Source organism: Perissodus microlepis, chromosome 23, assembly GCF_051167445.1.
Source record: "Perissodus microlepis isolate ML-2025 ecotype Zambia chromosome 23, ASM5116744v1, whole genome shotgun sequence".
Lineage (NCBI taxonomy): Eukaryota > Metazoa > Chordata > Actinopteri > Cichliformes > Cichlidae > Perissodus > Perissodus microlepis.
The window spans coordinates 40,480,248-40,502,885 of NC_140482.1; the positions used below are offsets into that span (position 1 = coordinate 40,480,248).

The following is a 22,638-nucleotide window of genomic DNA, read 5'->3' on the forward strand; positions in this document are numbered from 1 at the left end:
CCGCTCTGAACCATGCCAGCTCTGCTCCTGAAAAGACATTGGCTGCTAATGGGGTTAGATCACACGCATGAGAGTTTGAGGGCTGAGTGATGTTAGCTCTTGATGCTCAAGACACAGATAAAAATAAATAAATAAAATAAAATAAAAGTAAAACTCCCTTTAGATTTGGTCATTGGGTGATAGTAACCAGACCACAGATTCAGCCAAACTCTGGGTTTCACTCTGCACAGGAAATCACAGGTGGATCCAGAAAACAACCAGGTGCAAAGGACACAGACAGGCAAATGATACAGGAGGGGAAAAAACAACAAACTAAAGAGCACGAGCAAAGGGTTGAGCAAGAGCAAGCCAAGGGGACATTAGCTATATGATGATGTTGTCAATGCCTGATGTAAATTCGAGAATGACACAGTCAACAGACATGGTTGGCTGCTCACTGCAGCAACGCGTCGGGGCTGTGACACTGACAAATGGAATATTTCACCGGACTTAATCAGAGGAAATGGGGTTTGGTCTGCAGGTGACACAAGTCCCGCTCCAGTGCTTACAAAAAGGAAACTGATTTCTTGCTTTGAGACACCCATCATTTCTGTATATTTCTGTCTTTCTCTTACTGTTTTCCTGTCATTCCAAGAGATGCTTTACCATGAGTGCGCAATATAAGTAGTTTTAATGAATGATGAAACCGTACAAACGAGCTCAAGCAAGAGTATAATAGACATAGAGTGTGCAGTTCTGTTGACTGTTAATAGCACTGCAGCAAAAGTAGTAAAGAAAAATAAGCTTAGAGGCTGTAGTCCAACAACACCAAGCGTACAGGTATCGCTGCATGTTTACTATATTCAGGTTAACATGCAAACTAGCTCTAAGTGCTAACTGGCAAAAATAAAGATTTTGTGGTATGCGTCAAGTAAGATTTTTCCGTAAATAAGAGAATAATTTGATCATAGTTGACATGCTTATAGCCACTTTATTAAGTACACCTCTTCAATTGCTTATCAGTGCAAAAGTCCTGATAATCACCCAGTCACAGGGAAGCAACTCAATGCATTTAGAGACATAGACGAGGTCAAGACGACCTGCTGGAGCTCAAACCTAGAATCAGAATGGGAAAGAGAGGTGTGACATGCGTGTGAACGTGGCATAGCTGTTGGTGTCAAATGGGCTGGTCTGAGTATTTCAGAAACTGCTGATCTACTGGGATTTACCTGCACAACCATCTCCAGGGTTTACATAGAGAAAATATCAAATGAACAGCAGTTTTCTGGGTGAAAATGCCTTGTTGATGCCAGAGGTCAAATAAAAATGGACAGACTGGGTCAATCTGATAGGAACAGTAACTCATGTAACCATTCTTTACAACCAAGGAAGAGCATCTCTGAATGAAACCTTGAAGCAGATGGGCTACAAGAGCAGAAGACCACCAGCTAAGAACAAGAAACTGAGGCCACAATTAAAATGATCTACTAGAAGATTTTTTTATAAGTGCCTCATCTGACAAGCAGAATTTAGTACAAACAACATGAAAGCATAAACCCACCCTGTTCCTGTATCCATTGTTCAGGCTGCTGCTGATGGTGTAATGGTGTGGCTATATTCTTTGATAAACCTGAGTATTTTTGCTGACATCCCTCTGTTACACACTAATGACTTCTTCCAGCATAATACACCATGTCTTGTGATGGAACAATAGATTCACGTTATAGATGCACAGCTGACAAATCTGCAGCAACTGTGTGATGCTATCATGTCACTATGGACCAAAATCTCTGAGGAATGTTTCCAGCAACTTGTTGACTTTATGCCATAAAAACGAATACTAGGAAAGTGTAATTAATTAAATAAGTTTAAATAAGACGTGAAAACGACCGCCTAGATACCATTCATTGATTTACAAATTCAACCTAAAACCTCAGTTTTTAGCATTATGGTTGTTGTCATCTTGTGAAATGTGAAGTGAGTTTATTTTGGGAAGAGGGGTCATCAGCAAATTCTGCCAAGTTTGGTTATTAAGTTGTATCAACAGACTGTAGGGGCACATCATAGAGATACAGAGCATATACCTGAGCATTGTGTCATGGTCTGCGAGGGCAGACCGTGTGGAGAGTGTGTTTGGTGGACCCAGGTGCGGACACAGACGCAGGAGGCAAAACTTTTGCTAAGCTCAAAGTGAGCCTTTAATCAGGGCTGATACAGAAGGCAAAATAACAAACCATAAACTATGGGAATGACAAAACTAAGAACCTAAACTGGGAGTAACTAAAGGCTATGAACGAAGACCAGGACTGAACTATGACAAAGTACTGTGGACAGACTATGAACACGACATGAAAAACTGTGAACAAGATCTCGGTACTGGCACATGAAGGTGCAGGGAAACATGACTGGAGAACGTGACTATGAACATGTCCAATACCAAATCTTGCAGGCTAGAATCCTGACGTGCAGCTAGAAATAACAGGGTGCATGAACAGATGACGCGACACTGACACGAAGACACATTGGGCTTAAATACACTGAGGAAGTCATCAAGGAATTAGAGACAGAAGGGGAACAAAGCTGGGAGGAATAAGACCTAATGAGACTGGGGGGAACAAAGCTAGAAACACTGACATAAGACAGGAACATGAACTTTCAGAGTAAAACAGGAAACAAGACACCACTAAACAAAGACGCAGACACGACACTGATATAGTTATGTTGAAGCCTAGCACACTCAAAGTGAGAAATTAGTACTGTAAATGTATTTCTGCTAAAGTTAGCCGTTTAGCACAGATGTCTATGAGCATTAGTTGGGTGTAACAGAGTTGGGCATTACTGAAATCAAATGACATTTTTCAGTTATGTGGTATACAATTATGTCATAACTTGAATTACAAAGGTTCTTTGGTTGTCATGTCAGGTGGCTAAAACGGGAAAGAAACATCAAATAAACATGTTTTTCTGCTTCTTGCACACTCACGCTACAATCAACTGATTTCATCCAGGACAGAAATAACTGCATAATAATGCTAAAGCAACTCAAGGTTTTTGCAAGCATCTTCTCAGACAGAATGCTAATGCTAAGCTAGCCAAGAATCCAGCGGGATAATTTAAAGCTGAGTGCTTGCCTCAGCAGGCAGACCCTGAACACCGGTTTGAATCTTTGCTATGTGTTGTCTGCATTGTGTTCATACCTAAAAACTAAAAGAAAGATCTCATGTGTGTCCTCATTAGGAGAGGGATTTGTGTTGGTGCGTGGACTGTAGCTTCTAGGTTTATATTGTTAACTGATAATCATGTGACTGTGCGTTTCAGGTCATTTGTTACAGAGTAACAAGAAAGTAATGAAATGAGTAGTTTAATTAATTATTTTCTCCTAGCTTGCAATTATGTAACATTCTAAATCGCTTTCAAGAAGAGTAATACATTGTTTTCTTGAGTAACAACCCCAGCACTGATGGGCATACACCTCAATAGCCTCAAGTGGCCATTTGAGAAAATGCAGCTTCTGGCATTTCTGGAATAATTGTAATTTTTCAGCTCTACTTGAATTAGACAGCTGCAGGTGCTAAATATTAAGTCAGGGGATTACCAAAGTCATTATCTTTGGTCCTCCATAACGTCCACACAAAACCTTCAGAGAAAACAGTTGAAATGTCTTAAAGCTGCTGAGATACTCCAGTCTGCCCCAAAGACGCAGCATCCTAAAGCCATGCTAAACACTTGTGGCTTGAACAGTTGTGGCTACACAACATAGTACAATAACATTGTGTTCTGACATATTGTGTTTTGCTTCTGTCACTGTGCCACAGGTTACCACAGAGTTGCATAGGCGCAGTGATTGATTTCCCTGCTTAGAAAGTGGGGAGAGTAGACAGCACATGGCTGCTGCACAAGTAAGAGAGCAACGTGAGGGCAAACAACAATGGGTGAGGAGAAGAAGAAGAAACAATAAAGAGAAGTTGTTGTTTTTTTAACTTCCTGCAGGTGACTTTGTTGTCTGAACAAGAACAGCACAAAGTTAGCATCAGAATTCATCCCATGCGAGACTCTTGCTCACAATTAGCCTTATATAAAATTGCCACCCAGGAAGCAACAAAAAAAAGCTGACATCCATCTCCTAACGCCTTTGTTTCCAGGACGCAGCATGGCAGTGCCACCAGAAGCTGCATGTGGCTATGAGACTGGTGATTTGGTGCCTCAAGTCCAGTAGTCCCATGTAGGGTATGAATCACAGCAAGGGGCGGCTGCCCTGTCACAGCGGCTACAGATCAATGATAATTACCACCTTGACATGAGTACGCTTATTACTGAACAGGATCAGGGACAGGGGCCCGAGTTGTGGTGGCCGTAGGGCCCAATCGATAGTCCCGGAATAATGGCTCTCTGGGGCCCTAGATTGGACTTTGCCACTAAACAAGCCATTACAGCTGCACGCATGACAGCTTAGGTCTAGATATGCGTCCTAACTCTCCTTCTCCTGAAGGCTTCTCTCTCAGAGCTCGCCTCACTATGGCTCCCACATGCCTCAGTACTCAATCTTGTCATGGACTGTTATGGGCAGGCGAGACACATGCCTCTGGCTTTGAGACGTGTTAACCAGAAGTGAGTGATTATGGGAAGCATGCTGCTACAACACAATGTGCTCCTGTGCAACACACCAGAGAAAGGGGCCTTGCAGTGTGACCTGATGATTGCCACTGAGTACCGAGATCAAACACAGCTGCACCGGAGTGTGTCTACATGTGCATACCAACACACACGCACAAACAAAATACACAAGCAAACACATCAGTGGGTATAAGCGATGCTGATCCGTCTATGGCAGCCCTCATCTTCTTTTCTCTTTGATTTTTACCATTTCCCTCCTCCAGATCCCTTGTTTTTTTCCCCTCTCCTTTTTTAATCCGGTCATACCTGTAATCGGGCTCTGCGACAGGAAACTTCAGAGAATCAATTAGTCCTCGCCTCATCCGGGAGCCAAGACGATTCCTCTCGACTTGAGCCGCAAACTCCTTCTATCAGGAGTCATTCTGCCTGCCTAACACCCAGACTCCTCTCTCCTGAGCCCGGATAGGTTTGACTCTAAGCCTCTAAAACGTTGACAACCCAAAGCGCCTTTCTCTCGACAAGCCCTAACCGCCTGCCTCACCCCGGCCCCTTCTCCTCTTTCTAACCGTCATTGCTACTAAATAAAGAAGGATTTGGGGTTTTTTTTCTCCACAGCAGAACTGTGATAATAGTGCTGCGTTATGGTGCTTCATCCACAATTTAATAAACAGTCCCTTTTACAAAAACATCCCAACTACATTTTATGCTAGAGTTTGATAAGACTGGAGAAGCTGGTGACTCCGGGCCTTCCTTTGTGCTATCAAAGTTAGCCACTAAAGAGGCGGTGTTGTTTGACGGTGTTGTTTTTAAAATGCCGCCACATGGCATAAAGGAAAATGCAAACCTGGGACTCTGCCGGCTACGGCGGGCCCTTGAGTGGAGTATGGAGCAAACAGAACACTGAGGGGTCAGATTTAATACCCCCGCCCCTGCCTTTTGTATTCAGATTAAAGACTAAGGAGGATTTGCAGGAGCCTAGAGTCTCTTGTTTAAAGACTGTGTTCTCCACTTAACCTGCAATTTACCTGTCACTTAAACCAGCAGCAGCAATCATCCACACCTCTGGAAGTGAAAGGAGTTGTTGTTTTTCTCTTGGTTTTTTTCACAGCTCTGAAGAAAGGCTTTGTGCTCACTCGATCCACTAAAAGTGGCATAATGAATCCTCTGACAGATGCTGATTAAAGGAGCAGCGGCATTTTGTGAAAGATAGGTAATGCTTTGGAAATCAACACAAATGAGATTGCCGCTTGCACACACATAACGCACGCGCACACACCTCTACTTCTAATAAACCAGAAATCACTTCTTCACCAGCTGGACTGTTCTGATGAGGTTGACTTCACTGTGTACTCTCTGGAGTGCCATGAAAGAGATGCCTGCAGGACACGACGCAGAAACACACTGGGAAGCCTTTTGACTTGATTTGTATTGCCAAGCTTTCTCATCTGCTCTAGTGAAAAATCCTGCCATGGAAACCTGACCTTCTTTTTCCCTCCATAACCCTCTCACAGAGGCCAAGCATGATTCATCTCCCCCAGACCAAGTCCGGGAAAGAATGAAACTGCCGTCATCTTTCTACCCCACCTCATCCATTTCATCCTCTCCTGTGAGTTGTCTTGCCCTCCGCTGGACGGCCATAATGCCCTTCTAAATCTTCCTCCTGAACAGAACTAGCAAGTTCCACAGCAGCACTAAAGTGGACCATTCGTTTTCACAGCACAGCCAAAAGGAGTAATGAGAGTGATGTTGAGACATTATCAGTCACTCACGGGCTGCCAAAGCTCTGTGAGTCACTTCTGCCCCCTTTTTTTTCAAACTACCGTGTGCAGATGCCCACCGAACTGCCTCGCTCTTGATGGAGCTTTACACAAGTCTTTGATACGTCCCTTAATCTCCACTAAACTATCCCACTGGTTTTAACACCCTTACGCATTAGCCTATGTCTTATAACTTAAGAGTTTATCGTTATGCACTAAATTTAGACGCCCTTACTTAAGACTCAAGGCAGCTTGGAAGCTGTGTGCGTACAGCGTGCAAAATTATAAACCTCCTGACTTAACAAAGAAACTTAACAAAGAAAATGGAAAATGTTCATTGTTTTCGAAATCACTACCTTCTGTAATTGAGCCATAACAGATTTGGAAAATCATCTTGATGCTGGGGATGATTTTCCACTCGGTCTGTAAAGACATTTAAAGGAAATTTAAAGGAAAGTAAATCTCTCTCTTAGTAAGCCCGAAGGGAAGGGCAAACCCCAAAACAAAAGCCACTCGTCTAGTGAAACCTTCTTCCTGATTTCCAAGTGTTAAAGAGGATCACCATGTGGTGCGATTTATTTTTAGAACATTTCCCGTCCTGCTCTTTCCTTTTCCTCATTCCATTCCCTCTTTCTCGAAGAACTCAGTTTTCTCCGGTGCCCGTGAGAGTTGCCTTCGTTATTTGGTGGGAACCCACCTGTCCGCCTACACATCAAACCCATCCCCGGTGGGCTTCTGTGTTAAATTCCGAAGTTAAAACCCATTACCGAGCTATCAGCCCACTCGTAATGCTGTCTAACGACCTCATTTCCCTAAGTGTCGGCCCTGTCACTCAGCAGAGACCCTGTCAGCATGGCCTCCCGTGTCCGAGGGTCCCGGCTGCTCTCGGGGTATCACCGCCACTGCCGCTGCACGCACCTCAACTCGGCCCATCCTCATCAAAAACAGGATAGAACGCTCAATCTCTGAAAATATGTCAAGGCAAAGTGACTGGGGACACAGGGGGTAAGAGACTTTGGAATGAAAGTGCTGGGTATTTCATTTACCATATCCACTCTATTAGTCGGAGCGGCACAGTCAATCAGAGCCCCATTTTGATTCGAAGGGAGTCAGGGGAGTGAATTGGGACACGGCAAAATGGCTGACGGTCACGGCGTGGCTATTCCTGCTCAGCCGAAATCAGTTTTAGGAGTTGGTGTGTATAAAATGGATTATTACCATACGGATCCAACACATCGCTGCCCGTCCTTGTTAACTCAGGAGGACGCAATGAGCAGGCGCAGTGAGCACAGTGATGAGAGGGGGGTAAGGCTGAGGCTGAGAGGGTCGAAGCCGTAGGTGTAAGTGTGCGTCCGTGTGTGCGTGTGATTGTGCTGTCTGCTCACTGTCTCCTCTCCAGGTCTCCTGGAGTTCCTTTCTGTGAAATGATTTGGTAAGTATGGAACGGGGCCCCTAGGCCACACAGGCTCTGCCCTTCTTTTAGGAGTGGATAATTGACTCCTTTTCCTCCTTATAATTCATTGCTTGCATATGCCAGCTAATACAGCAGCTGAAAACTGCTCTGGCCCTCATCTCCCTCGACACGCACACGCACATCGCTGCCCAGAGGAATGAGCAACGGTGGAGACACTGAGCATAAAAAATGGGGATGACAAATGGGAGCACTTCTAGATCTATGAATGAATTATGTCTTCTAAATACCTTGAGCAGAGGCAACTGTCAGCCGTCATCTATACTAATCTGGGACAAAATATGACCAGCTCCACATTAAAAACGGAAAGAGCAGGGCTGCTAGAGAATGAGGCGAGAAATGAACGTGCAATCAGGCCATTAAAATGTGGTGTCTGATTCAGCTTTGGTGGACATTTGCACATTTATCATGAGATGGAAATATCCCCCCTCCCCTTTGTCATTTTAATGCAGTCCCTTCCATTCAAATAGATTAGGATTATGCCAACAGGACAGAGATATCATTTGTTTTACAATAGCAGAGTCAGCACTCACACCAGTCATTAGGAATTAGAAGAAGGCGGCCGCTGTTTGGAGGGACAGTTCGCAAACTGAAAAGAAGGATAAAATTAATGGCACTTCATCTTCAGAGGTGGGATATATTAAACACCCCGTTTCCCCCAACAACAGAAGTGGGATGGAAAGACAAATGGCTTATGCAAGATGGAGGAGGAAACTATTTATGAGCTGTAACAAGTTCAGTGTGTATGAGACACACTGGGTCACTCACCTGGTGATGATTATGTTCACAGAAGGATGCAAAGACACGGTAACCTTGCTATTGTTCTAGCTTCCTGTTATCTGGGAATGTAGTGTATTACCTGTGGGAAATGCATTTTTACAGGCAGCAGCTCTGAGACAACCTGGACGTGGCTCAGAGCCACAGGAGGATCACAGGAGGCCCAAGGACGATGCAGTACAGCCACCAACAGGAAAGCACAGATAGAGGCCGTGGTGCATTCGTGGTCCACACACTGTGAATGTGAGAAAAAATAATAATAACTGTGACCACCCGTCTGGTGTAATGAAAAGTTCGTTATGTTACTAACATGATAACAATATTCTATATTGATTAAAGAAAAAAATCAGCAGTTGGATAGAGTATTTAATTAAAAATAAAGCCTGTCGCATTTTATTTATTGGTTTTTAAAGGTTTTTTTTTTTTTGCTTGATTCATTTTCTTTATTTCACATTAAACACGTGTGAATTAGCAGATTATGCCGTTATGCTTTTAAAATCCAAGCTCTCAAACATGTTTTGTACTGAATTACTTTGTTCCACACAAAGAGGCACAAGAAAAAGATGCAAAAAGAAATCTATGAAAAATGCTGATGAAGGCGTTAAATGTAAACGTTAGACTTCTGCTATAAAATAATTTCACTGTTAGACTGTTAGATTCAACGTAAGTGGAGAGAAACTCTGTGGGGATGATACTGACTTTAAATTTTAAATTTTGTGCAAAGGTGCAGTTTAAAACTTCTGCAACATGGACCTGTGCAGTTTTACATTTGTTTTTTATTCATACTTGCCCATTACGTTAATATTACAAGGAGACTGTCTTAATTCTGCGGTATTCATTTTGCTAGGTTGGGGACACTTTAATTATGTTTTTTTCTGGGGTACAAACTAGAAAAGGCGTCAAATTCTTACACTTTTTAGAGTTAAATTTGACTTATTACTAATTAAATGTTCTTCATCACCACATTAATCCGAATGACCACCCACCCCTCCAAAAACAGAAGAAGAAGAAAGAAAGGTTACTGTACCTTGGATGATTATCGCGCTCAGAAACACGGTGAGAACGACGATACTGCCCTCTAGTGTCCCAAAAGAGCATTGCATCCCATACAGGCCAAGAAAGGAAATAAATACTTTTTCTCGTTATCTGACTTGGGGATATTCATATTAGCGCTTTTGTTTTTCTTTGTTTTTTATGGTGATAATCTTAACACTAAATATAATACATAATCCACCCACCTGCACAAATCATCAGACTGTCGCAAGGCTAACACAAATAACCGTTCGCACTCACACCAGTGCGCATTTTAGAATTACCAGTTACCCTTACCCAACTGATTTCGACTGCAATAAGCCAGCACAGGAGGAAACGTGCAAACACCACACAGAAAGGCCTCGAACAGATGGTGAGTCGAACCAGGACAACATGATCAGACTGAGTCAGTCGCAGTCTTGGATGGGAGAGCACGAGGTAATAATTATTCATTGTAATTATTAATTACTGCAATCCATGTAAAAGACTCACCAGTGACATACTACACACACACATTTCAATGCACACTTAAAGCTATGTTTACATATTGGGTCAATGAACGGGGCATAGTGACACTCACCCTGCAAAGGCCATCTTGCAAGATTGCTGGAAACCCACAGAACCAACTTTGTGTGTTTCAAATATAAAACATCTTGGCTTACTTAATATAAAGAACTGTCCGACAGTCCTTTAGTTATCTAGGTGTTTGTTATGCCATCTGTAGACTTATACATACAAAATGCAATAAAAGGAAAGTCTCATCACTTGCTTAGTATATAGCAAAGAATTACTTGGAGAAGCTTTATACAGACTTAATACTTACCGATGAGTCTTGCATTACTGCATTTATCAGCGCTGATGGGTACTCGATCTGGGAAATCGTGCAGATTAGATGTTCGATATAAAAAATATGAGGGCATATTTAAGTTGAAATAAACAGTCTTTCCAACCGTAAAAAAATGTATTACCAAGAAGCATTGTTACAAAAATCGCTCAGACTTTCATACGTTTTGTCCCATGTTTATAAAGCAGTGATATATACTGCTTTTCATCCACAGGGTGGAGCCATGAGATCAGATATATCTCCCAGCTGAGCCCAACTCTTTTTAAGCTGATTTTAACTTTGAATCAAGCAATGAACATTCAGCTTGAACCATTGCTCAAATTAAACAAACTTGCTGCTCTTTAGGTAAATTGTATCCACTTTGTCTAGACTCTGCTTGTATCTCTGTGTCCAGCGATAAAAACTGTCAGACATCAATTTAACGTGGTGAAAGATGATGAGACGATTACTCACTTTTATTTGAATTTTATTATTTAATATGCTAGCCGTGGTAGGTTTTTTGGGTAGGGAAATACTTTACAGCAATGTTCCTGCAGCAGTGTGTTGATGTGTAGAAAATATTTGAAAATAAATATTAAAGTGTTTAATGTTTGAATTAAAGAAGAAAAAGTAAATGTCAAGATGTTTTGTGCTTGTGTGGAGGAGGAGACAGATGAGATCATTTACTGTGAAAAAGTGAAAAAAGACATCATCATCAACAGAAAGTATCATGAGTAAAATTAAAATACATCTGTTGGCTGATATATTGCTTTAAAGGGCATTACACTGTTATTAATGATGATGCATCATTACAGTGCATAAGTAATATTCTGGTGAAAACAATTAAATGGTTTACTGCAGTGGCTGACAGACCCCAAAGTGTCATTCTTGACTTTTATGATTAGGCTTTACAGGTAGCTGCAAACCTTTTATAGCTTTGCAAAGACAGTTAATTTACAAATAATATATCACCATCAGATCAACTAGAATAGATTAAAGCTACTTTATAGGTTATTGAGTTTGCGTTACTCTTAAATTAAAGTTTAGAGTTGTGGCACGATTGCTCCATTTTTTCTAACAAAATTAATTGTATGCTTTTATGAGTAAAACTCATTTTGTTTCTGCTTTACTTGATTTTCTCTCAAACGTCCCCCTTTGTGTTAGACAGGGAGTGGGTGCTCCTTGAGATGATCTTGACCTGTGTCCAGTACAGACAATAAATAATTCCTATTCCTGGAGGCTTCTGTGGGAATACTTCCACTATTATGATCCCAGTGACAACACAGGTCAGAGAAAATTTCCAGTCATTGCTTAGCCTCAGAGCGTCCTTCGTGTTCCAGCATGCCTCAGGAAGCTGTCTGCCATTTACTGCACACTGCGCTCTGGCTCGGGGCTTAGAAATGCCTTGATCCTGAACAGAGAGAATAAGACCAGAGCACCAAACTGGAAATGCACTCCTGCAAGCCTTCCTAATAACAACAAAAAGGAAATGTAAAGAGAAACTCCACGTGTTACGGTAAAAAGAAGCAGCTGCAAGAGAGTAGTTCAATTCAATTACATTTTATTTATATAGGACGAATTCACAAAAACACTTGCCTTAAGGTGCTTTATAATGCAAGTTACAAACTACAGTATTCGATAGAAAACAACAATCAGACAACCACCTATGATCCAGCACTTGGCAACAGGGATGGGCAACTGGTTATACACAATGGGAGTAAGACCTGGTACACAGGAGGCTTATCTGGTGGTGGTTAGGGTTAGAGATGCTAAGTATTTTGTTGAAGTGACCAGGATGGACAAGATTAGAAATGAGTATATCAGAGGGACAGCGGTTTGGAGACGAACGTAGAGAGGTGAGGCTGAGATGCTAGGCTGGGATGGAGGCAGATGATCTGCTATAGCTATTCCTAAAGCGGCCAGTCAGAAGAAGAAAATGATATCTATGGATAAAACAAGTTCAGATGTGCCTTGGAATTGTGATTTGTTCAGGGTTTAGCGCACCTCTCATCCATGATAGTGGGGTTAGGATCAAGTCTGGATGAATGGATGGAAGTATTTTTTTTTAGATAAAAATTGCTCAGTTACATTAACCTTTGCTGAGTTAAACCCAGCCCTGCGCTAAATTAATCCCGCTGTGCCATTCTTCAGAGCAGCATGACCTCATTACTAGTTGAGCTGAGGTTGCCAAGACATGTCACCTTCTTTACAGAAACGAGCCATTGAATAACTACAGACACCCACACAGCCTGCCTGTACCCACTCAAAAAACACTGCAATAACAGTGGGCGTTGGCCACTGTGTTATCTTTTCCGTGGTTTGATTGTGTGAGGGGATCGCGCTGTGTTTGAGGACAGCTGATGTAAAATGATGAGTAAACAGGGCTTTCGCATTTGCCGGCAGCTGTTGGGTCAGACGCCAAATGATGGGCAACGTAGCAGTTTGTACAGTCCCTGCTGGGGTTACTCAGATAACAAATGACTTATCATCACAGCCTGTGCATCTTCTCATTTAGCCTGACATAAATGCTACTGCAGTTCCAGTGGCTTTGTTTCTGTGTATTCTTCACAAAGAGGGTCAGTAGAAGTATTATTATTATAATTTGCTCAAGATAGCATCCTTAATAGTTTTAGTGAGCTGTCTGAACAGATACACTATATACTTCTGTTCAAGTAAAGAGTTATCTATATTTATAAAATATACAGGGGTCCCAAGCATGTATTAGCACCTGTAGTAATCATGCACGACAACACAAGTAGAGAAATTCACAAAACACTCCTGAATCTATTTTAGCACAGCTCAAGGTTACACCATCACTCAAAGCAGCTGGTGCAGGAAATAATAAGAAGAAAGAAAAGTTATGTTGAAGTGTGTAGAAAAGCTGTGACTGCATTCACCCGGCTTTTATAACTGCACTGATCCTCCTTCACAAAGGTGGCAAACACTAACCAAAGTCAATCCATAGGAAATTAATACACAATAACTAGATGTGTTCTACAACAAGAACTACATAAAACAGGCACTTGGATTACGGTATCATCTCCTTCCCTGTTTCATTTCCTGGAAAGATAATGTACATCCTGGGACAGGGCAGTAAAAGTACAACTTCCTGAAACACACTGAATAATTATCAGGGAGTTTGCACGATACATTTACGCTCACAGGCTGAGTCTGCAGGCCTTTTCGCTCTTGTATCATATTACCACGCCACCATTCTAGTTACTTAAGTCATGTGTTATTTGAGTTTACCAACTTTGGGATAAATAAAGTACGACTTAGCTTATAACTTATAGTAGCAATTAATCCTTGCAGTCACGTCAGACAGTGTAAACAGAACAAAGTCCACGCTATGTAGTGATCTGATCAGGCAGCGTCTGTGTGGAAATGCTCTCCCAGCAGTTGGAGCTCAGAGTGGGTTTATCTCCAGTAACACCAGTGCCACAGGTCTCTGATGTGTGCTGCTCAGTGGCTTCATCCTGACAGGAAGGCAGGGCAGTGGCTTCCCCTTGGATGGAGCTGGATTTGTGAGATGAGCTAGGGGAGTTGGTGGGGCTGAGCTGGACAGCTGTCGTGTCCTGAAGCGTGTGCTCGCTCGTCTCCATCTCAAAAGCAACTGCCCCCATCCTCATCAGCGCCCATTTCTCACCTCCTTTGGCCTTATGGGCAGTGTGGGCTTGAGGTCTCCTGCTGATGACACAGCAGGCTGTAAAGAAAGCCAGCGCTATGAGTAAAAGAAGAGGCCCAATGAAGATGGGAGGATTGCTTGTAGGGATAAAGGTACCAAACGCAAAAGCTCCCACCAGGGTGATGTTGATGCCAGCCAGCATGATGCACAGCCCACAGGCGCAGCACAGGGCTGGAGAGGGCATGCTCTGGTGCCTCGGAGCATGCTGCTCAGGGGTCTTCTTGGGAGCAGATGAACTGGAGTTTTTTTCAGGTAGCACCATGTCTCAGGAGAGCTCAGAGAAGCTGTTGATCAGACAAATGGCTGAAAATAGATCATTTGATCTCTTTAGAAAGAGAGGCTGAAAAGTAACATGACACATTTTAGAAGCAGTGCAAATGTTTTAAAGACTTTTCATTCTTCTGATTTTGAACTCTGGCAACTTTTTTTCTTCCAAAGTAATTTCTTAGCTGTTAAAAAACTGTAAGCATTCCCGTCTAATTAAACGCATTAGTTAAACTCAACAGCTAATTAAACTCAACAACATTAAAGCGCGAATACAATTCATCGAAGGCAACAACGCTGATAATGCCAAGTGAGAATCTGCAAATATAAAAACAGTCTTGTTCTCTCGCCGATGGTCCACAGACACACACACAAACCTGAAAGCAACACTTGCTGCAAAATTGTTCTGCACCATTCTGTGTCGCTTACCTTACATCGGACACATGACTCTGGCCGTTTGGGCGCTTTGTCCGTCTGTCATGTTGCACAGGAGCCGCGGGTGTGATCTGCTCCTCCTGCAGGTGAACAGCGGAGTGATCTGCAGCTGATGCACTGCTGAATATCGGCCACTGGCTGCGCTGTGGAGCTGCTTCAAACAAACAGCCCAATCACAGCCATTACCCTCTGAAGTGCTTACGCTTCTAACGTGTCACATTCAAGGTGCTCTCGGGAAAAGTGGAAACACACACACACCACTGCACTCCTACATCTATCTGATGTTTATTTCCTGAAATCTAAGAATGGGAAAAGTTTGTGAAACCTGGGTTTATTAAAGTGTAAAAAAGAAAAAAGGCTCGAGACTATGGCCTCGCTCCTCTTTCTCCTTTGCTTTTCAAAGAAGTCTCAGCAAGGACACAGCATCCGTTTCTTACCAGTGTGCGTAGAGGTTATTCACCATCACCTGTCTCCTCCTCATCTGTTTAGTCCAAAACAATGAGTTGTTACCATTTATCACTCCTGACTGAAATAAATCTTTGTAAACTAAAGCACATCTGCTGCAGTGAAAACAAAAATCCATTTGCTCACGTCTTGTGAACGAGACCTTTGAGTGCACAACACAGTAATATTGTCTTGATGTAACACAGCTTAGACAAGAGCAGCTTTTTATTAAGAACACAACATGCCAGTGAAAATACGCTCTACACATGAGAGCTTTATGCATAGGACCCCATATGAGCTTTGACACATTTCAGAGCGACTCTATAATCGCATACCAATTACTGCATCTCATTCTAGGCCATCTCAAGTAGACGGAGGGAAACAAACAGCTTCTTTTATGATTCATACTAGTGTGGGGGCTTTAACATAGCAAGCAGTCGCTTCCTAACATGTGTATTCATTCTGAGCAAATCTCCATCAATTCATGCCAGCCTATGAAGGCCCTTAGTTGCTATAGGGATGGGTTGTCCATGGCAACAGTGTGAAATAAGGGAATGAGTTAGCACTGGCACATAAACTTTGTAAGGTACGATAAACAGGAGCCTTTGGAGATCCCATTCAAACACAGACAGTCTAAATTATAAGACAACATGAAGAAAAAGTAGCTTCTTCTAAAAACAAAATAAAAGATCAGAAAGTATCAGAAACAATTCTCAGTTCATCCATAACTGTTTCCATTGGCACAGACACAAAATCAAAACAGGGACAATTAAAAAAATATTTTTTAACAGTTTTATAAACTCACTTCACAGAATGGAATCACGTATCTCACTAGTGTGACAAACTATTCTCTAATCCCTTTAAACCAGCCATGCAGGGCTTGTAACAGGTAGATTACACAGATACCATCAACAAGTGCTTGTGATGCAAATCTAGAACAAGGAAAGGCTTATCCACCGCTAAACGTTTCTACTCGCTGTCAACCGCTTTCCCTCCCAGTGACACTTATCTGAAGCAGCAAACGATCTCTCTCAGTCCCTTTCTACTTTTTTAAGCCACACCATTTGCTTTAGCTGCAGCTCTCTTGAGGACTGGCAAACCCAGTCACTGCTGGTTGATCTAAGCCAGCGTGCCACTCCAGGAATCAGGAACACTACAAAATACAGAGACCATACCTGCTGCTCATAGGGTGAATAATCTTTGTGTGCACACATTAACATTATATAGAAAAGTCCCACGGTTCAGCTTTAAGTCTCATGAACTGCATAAAACTTAAAACAAATGCAATTTTCACATTTCAAGTAATTTAGACTTAAAAATATATATAAGATCACTAAGACAATAAGAATTTAAGCAAAACCTCTTGGAATAATCTGCATCACAACACCAAACATGACCTCCAACGAGAAGTTATAGCAAAAGCGCTGAAAAGATAAATGCTATTTTTAAGTGTCAAATTCATATCATTGGTGAAGCTTTAAAAACACAAGAACCTCCCATTCTGGGCAAACTAAATAAGATATTTATTTTAAAGTACATCAGTGCTGCAGGTAGCTTGTATTGACATGAGAAAAAAAACCCTTTAAGATCCAGTCTCACTCCATGAGTTTCTGCAACCTCCAGCCACACTCTCAGGTAGTCATAAAGACACAGCTCGACAAAAGAGTCAACAGGTAAAACAGGGGAAAGGCCCAGTTTAACCCTCAGACTCCTCTAAGTGTTGTCTGTTTTATCACTTAAATCACATACATTCACACATAAAAATCATATGTATATAAAAAAAGAAAAGAAAACATGCTTTGAAAAAGCAACAAAAAAATCCCTTTTCTTTAGTCACTAAAAAGCTTTCAAATAAAACAATTCACAGCTGGAAAAACAAGTAAAAAAATAAAATAAAATCTACCTATAAGACGATATTGCATTAAAGCAGCAGCTGCTGCTGCGTAGCTGTCCTGATTCTTAAAATGCTGTTTTTGGTGATGATATGTATTTTAGTAAAAACTGCTGGCACTGAGAGCAGTTTCAGGTGTTTTGGGTAACGATGACTAACCCAACCTGTGAAGACAATACATAAATTTCTTAAAGCCAAAGTTGTTCTGAAAGGAAATCAAACCTTTGTTAAAAATACTCATCAGCTTAAAGTAACTCCTGGCCAAATCCTGGAAGTTTTACTGTTCTCTATTAGTAGGCAGACGCTGAGGTTTAACTGCACACTTGATGTTCAAACTCTCACTGATAAGACTACTGGCCAAGGAGAGGACTTTCAACAACAGAGACACTTTCCATACTGTGTGACCGATCCTACAAGGCTCCCTATAAAAATAAAAATCCACACAGAAGGTAACTAAAATTATTCAGATAACATGATAAGGAGGTTAAGGACCCTCAGGCTGTGGCGTCATCTGAAGTGGGTGCAAAGTCTCCGTGCCGGAGAGCACTGGACTGTGCCCGTCTGCGAGCCAGCCTGGAGTTAGAAGGAGGAGAAAGCCTCATGGAGCAAACAATGGCTCCGACGTCCTCCCGCTGCTCCTCGTGCTGGGATAGCTGCCGGTTGAAGGCGATGGCTTCTGCTGCAAACTGGGTCAGATCTTTGGTGCTGCTGTTCCTAGAACAAGAAAGAAGGCAGAAAAAGATATGAGAGACATCTAAGCACACTTCTGCCACTTCTCACTTTAATAATGTGATTAGAATAAAGTATCCTAGATCCTTGTTTCATCTATCCAAATATTTTCCATCTAAAAAAAAAAAAAAAAACTTTTTGAAGCAGAGAGAACCTTAAATTGTTCTCAAAATTAAAAAAAAAAAAGTTGTTCATAAACAAAGGTATGTGCAGAAACTCTAGTTTCCTATGAAAAACCACAAACACTAAAAGGTCTGATTCTACTTCAACCACAGAAACAGAGCTAAAATAAAGACAGACCTCTGCAGAACACGAGGAGTTGGAAGACCTCTCTCTGGAGCATTCTGGAAAACAATAAATAAATAAAAGAAAGGAAAAAAAAAAAACTCACAGCTGGAAAATAAGGACAATAATTCCAGCTGTCTAACATTAGACAAGTAGTGCTCAAATGTAATTATACCCACCCCCTGCACCCAAGGGTGCTTGAGGACCTGAGCAGCACTGAGGCGCAGAGTGGCGTCCCGAACCAACAGCTTTGATATGAGGTCCTTGGCTCCCACTGTGATGTGGGCCCAGTCCTTGTCTGGAAATTCATATTTGCCCTGCTGGATGCTCTCAAACAGGTGACTCTGAGGGGAGAAGATCAAATAACATCACCTGCTGATACGCACGCACACACACACGCACACACACACACACACAGCATTATTGTGCTGCATTCATTTTTTGTAATGGTGTTGTCATTCTGTTGTGCATTATAAATTCAGACCTCACACCTTCTTTACAGAAGTGAGCTTTTTCTCCACCAGCACAAAATTCAATAAACCAAAACTCCGCTCAAGCCAAGATAATGGAAAAAGAACTGACGACATCCATCTAGATGAAGTGAAAGCTAAAACAAGGTTTTCCCTGGTAAATCTACAGAACCTCTTCCCATTTCTTCTCAGCCCTAATACTCTACTACTTAAAAAAAAAATACCCCAAACTATACTGAAAGTGGCTTTTCTGAATAATTCACATAAGAGCATTTGACATATGGGTCAACAGCTAAAGCCAAATCAGCCGTAGTGCTCCTATGCATTTGCTTTTCTCATTTTTTTATTTTTAAAAAGAGATTTCAACCTACATCTAAGCCTAACTTAACCTACATTACTAATTATGTTTCTTAATTAAGCCAGTATACAGCAAAAAAAAAAAAATAATTTTTTAGTTACTTTATTTGAACCGTCTACCATGGACATGATAATCAAAGAGGCCAACATTAAGATGAACAAGCTGTAATGTCAGCTAAAGGAGACAAACTCCGAAATTACTATTAGTTTTGTTTTTGTTCTTTTAACACCTCTAGTCTGTAGTTTTATATTATTTATAATGTCTTCATTTCAGAATGATAAGCGGGGACACACAGTGAATCTCTGTGGTGCAAACACTGCTGAGCTGAGCAATTATCCATGGGATGGACGCTAAACAACAGTGCTGATTGGAGGGGGCATACCTGGCATGTTCTGCATCTTTCTCCCCGATCCCAGCCACAGTCAGAGCCACAGTGTCCCGTGAAGGGTGGGCTGCCACTCAGTAAGATGTAGAGGATGACCCCGAGGCTCCACAGATCACAGCGTTTGTCGTAGAAGGAGGCCTCATCAGTGAACACCTCAACTACTTCTGGAGCCATGTACTCTGCCGAGCCACACTGAGAGAGGGCAAAGATCAAACGCAAAGAAGAGGCAAGTCAGTGTAATCCCTTATTAGTTAATTGGACAATATTATGTGTCTATACTTGGCCGACAATTTAGAATTAGACACTTACTGGTGTTGTGAGCTCTGGGGTTGTTATGGGTGTACAGGCACTGCTGAGCTTTACTCCACTTCCTAGATCAAAGTCACAGATCTTTACTGGCGACACCTAAGTAGAAAGAGAGTAAATATATGATTATGTTGTTAAATTATAAACCTTAAGGGATAATTAATGCCTTTCTCAACTCATTAAAAGCCAATTACCTGATCAGTGTATTCACAGAGTATGTTTTCTAGCTTAAGGTCTCTATGGGCAATGCCTGCAAACAAAAACACTGTCACCTTTACACTCAAAAACAAAACCTCTATTTGTTCAGCAGAACACCTGCTTGAATTTTGACCTACCTTTTGTGTGTAAAAAGTCGAGAGCTTGGGCAATGTCTTTCACTACCTTACTAGCCTCCAGTTCATCAAAGTGCTTTCGGTTTTGGATATGTGTAAGAATAGAACCTGCAGAAAGAGAAGAGGATCACTCACGGGTATATTTGTGCGCTCATAATGAGCCATCTGGCAAAAGCTCTGTTTGCATTACATAACTGCTGTGTTAATTATTCACACTTACCACCACGCAGCTTTTCAAATACCAAATAAAAGCAGTTGTTGTCCTCAAAGAATTCAATCAGTTCCAAAATATTCCTGGACAATGATATGTTTAGGTGATCAGAATTGTTTTTATTCTGGATATGTTTTCTTTTCTCTTTTTTTTTTTTTTTTTTAAATATTAATCAGACAAAAATCAACTCACTTATTTCCTTGACACTGATAAAGAGTCTCCACTTCTCGAAAGACTCTGCTGCGGCTGTGTCCTGCACTCTTTTCTATGATCTATGAAGGCGAGCAGCAGAAATTGTGATTCAATGGACATTTTGATTGACTTTAAAAAAAAAAAAAAAAATGTAGTACAGCTTTAAAGAAAATGTTGCCATTAAAGAGCAACCCAACCTGTTCAAATGACATTTAAATTTGGCAAAACTGTCCTTACTTACCTTCACGGCATACTCATGTCCATTCTGCAGGCTGATACATCCTTGAACTTTAGCATATGCTCCCTGGCCGAGCACCTCATGAGTCAATTTGTAGAGATCTGAAGAAAATATGAAGTGTTGGTCAATTTTCCTGCTTTCACACATACTGCATGTTTTTCAGTTTTAGCCTACTTACCATCAAAAGTGCCAGTGGAGCTGTCTGTCGCTCTAGTTCTTTTCTTTTTCTTTCGTTTACCTGTATCTGGGATGTTCACTGGCTGGCTTTTTTCACACTCTGTAGAGGCAGAAATGAATCCATACACACAAATTAAAACATTGCAATTTTTTTGCACAGCGCTCTCGCTTTGTAAAGTTTACAAAGCTATAGAAATGCTATGAAAAGTAAAGCATTTGTACCTGCTGGGTCTTGGGAAAGATTCTGTCTTTCCTCTGAGGTATTTCTGTTCTCCTGAATGCTCCCACAGTTTTGCCCTACTTGGCCCAAAGCAAGGGAGTTACCCTGTTACAGAGAAGGAGGCCATACGGGGAACAGGGGGAGGGAATAGTGCAAAATCAGCCAGTGATCAATGTTGGTACAGTAGAGAAAAAGCAAATGAAAAAAGCAAAAAAGGAACATTTTAATTTGGCCTTGGTAATAAATACTAAAAATAAACACTAATCCATAATATAATAAAATGTTCTATCCATATCATAGGCTTGCAACTGTAAAATGACTAACTGCAGTTATAGGGATGCATCACCACTACTTTGATCATTACAACCACCTATGGCAATCTGCCAAAACAGTGGTCAATATGATAATACTGGAAACTCCGTGACAGGCCTTATCTGGACGTTACCAGAAACATTCAAACAACGGGGCACAGTGCTTTGATGAAACTACTGTGCACCATTTTCTGGTCCTTTTATCTTATCAGACATGTTTCAGGAAGTCAGCTTTTGTAATCACCACTAATCATAGAGTAGATCACCTGGAGGGAGGGCTGGAAGGGCTGCAACTCCGTCATCACGCCGTGCCTCACCATATCTGCCAACTGCCACATACAAATATAGTTAGTCACGTAAACATACGTAACAACTAAATACAATGCAGTGATGAGGCAAAAGGCTAGAGCAATGGAGAAGACACCGCCCAGCGTTAGCTTATTTGTTCCAGTTTCCTCTTTCTTTCATTCTTTGGTATTACATTGTGTATCGCTCTGAGTTTTCGGTCACTGTTCATCTACATGACCGCAGAATATTCACTTACAACAAAGTTTATTGAATTAGTTAGTTCACACTAGTTAAATGCTATGTTTCAGTTAGAAAAACATAAAACTGATAATTAGCTGTTAGCTAATGAAGTTATACCAGCAGTTTGTATCGATACTGAAGTTAACAACTATGTGTACGGACAGCCAACAACGTCCACTTAGATAATTACTTAACATTAGCAACGTCGTCCTAGTTACCAGGAGGGAATTCTGTATAAAAGATCATTACAAAAGCCAGAGCTAGCGGTGGCTGCCTACTATAGCTGTTGTTAGCCCCAGCTAGCAAGAAAGAACTCAGATAGCTTGCTAAACCGATTTACATGACCAGTTGCTAACTGTATTCAGAGACTGTTTAAGCAACGTTAAAATAAAACCACAAATGCAACAAACCCTCCAAACGTGGACTCCACGCCAGCCAAATCCCTGCAGTCAAAGCCTGTGACAGCTGATGTAAGCTCCCATTGCTTTCTGTTATCAATCAGTCCAAACAGCTGATGACGTACCGGGCGGGAAAACGCGAGAGCAGACGTTTGCCCCGCCCCTTTCCGGATTAACTCCTCTCCCATTGGTAGCGTGACCGCACTGATGCAACGTCACTTGGCAGGGTTCGTCACCACGCCTCAGTCCACGTAGTGGGGATTTTTGGTGCATGATGATGGCCTTTATTTATCCATGTAACAGGTTTGGCAAGTGAGCAGTGATAA

At 41.6% G+C, this 22,638-nt stretch overlaps 2 protein-coding genes across 3 annotated transcripts; both read right to left on the reverse strand.

Annotated features, from left to right (window-relative positions):
* Positions 1-11,997: 11,997 nt before the first annotated feature.
* On the reverse strand, positions 11,998-15,393 carry LOC146362188 (transmembrane protein 275-like). Of its 2 annotated transcripts, none has more exons than XM_084921714.1 (2): positions 14,832-15,393; positions 11,998-14,422 (listed from the first exon to the last, which is right to left on the reverse strand). In XM_084921714.1, the coding sequence occupies exon 2, from the start codon at positions 14,398-14,400 to the stop codon at positions 13,801-13,803; it is 600 nt and encodes a 199-aa protein (XP_084777840.1). In that variant the 5' UTR covers positions 14,401-14,422; positions 14,832-15,393; the 3' UTR covers positions 11,998-13,800. The 2 variants fall into 2 exon arrangements, with proteins under 2 accessions (XP_084777840.1, XP_084777839.1); XM_084921713.1 differs by having other exon boundaries at positions 11,998-14,441.
* A 95-nt stretch (positions 15,394-15,488) lies between these two features.
* On the reverse strand, positions 15,489-22,455 carry mknk1 (MAPK interacting serine/threonine kinase 1). Its single transcript, XM_084921711.1, has 14 exons — positions 22,325-22,455; positions 21,653-21,715; positions 21,078-21,180; positions 20,857-20,955; positions 20,682-20,779; positions 20,441-20,520; positions 20,258-20,331; positions 20,041-20,145; positions 19,900-19,955; positions 19,709-19,804; positions 19,397-19,591; positions 18,366-18,530; positions 18,202-18,245; positions 15,489-17,886 (listed from the first exon to the last, which is right to left on the reverse strand). Exons 2-14 carry the CDS (start codon positions 21,704-21,706, stop codon positions 17,667-17,669), a joined length of 1,389 nt encoding a protein of 462 aa, XP_084777837.1. The 5' UTR covers positions 21,707-21,715; positions 22,325-22,455; the 3' UTR covers positions 15,489-17,666.
* Positions 22,456-22,638: the final 183 nt, after the last annotated feature.

Excerpts from the sequence above, each read along its gene's own strand:
- LOC146362188 (XM_084921714.1), bottom strand. The coding sequence starts at position 14,400 with ATGGTGCTACCTGAAAAAAACTCCAGTTCATCTGCTCCCAAGAAGACC.
- mknk1 (XM_084921711.1), bottom strand. The coding sequence starts at position 21,706 with ATGGTGAGGCACGGCGTGATGACGGAGTTGCAGCCCTTCCAGCCCTCC. Across the intron at positions 20,956-21,077 it reads TCTTTCCCAAGACCCAGCAG|AGTGTGAAAAAAGCCAGCCA; the intron begins GTACAAATGCTT and ends CTGCCTCTACAG. Across the intron at positions 18,531-19,396 it reads AAAGATGCAGAACATGCCAG|AGTCACCTGTTTGAGAGCAT; the intron begins GTATGCCCCCTC and ends TTCTCCCCTCAG.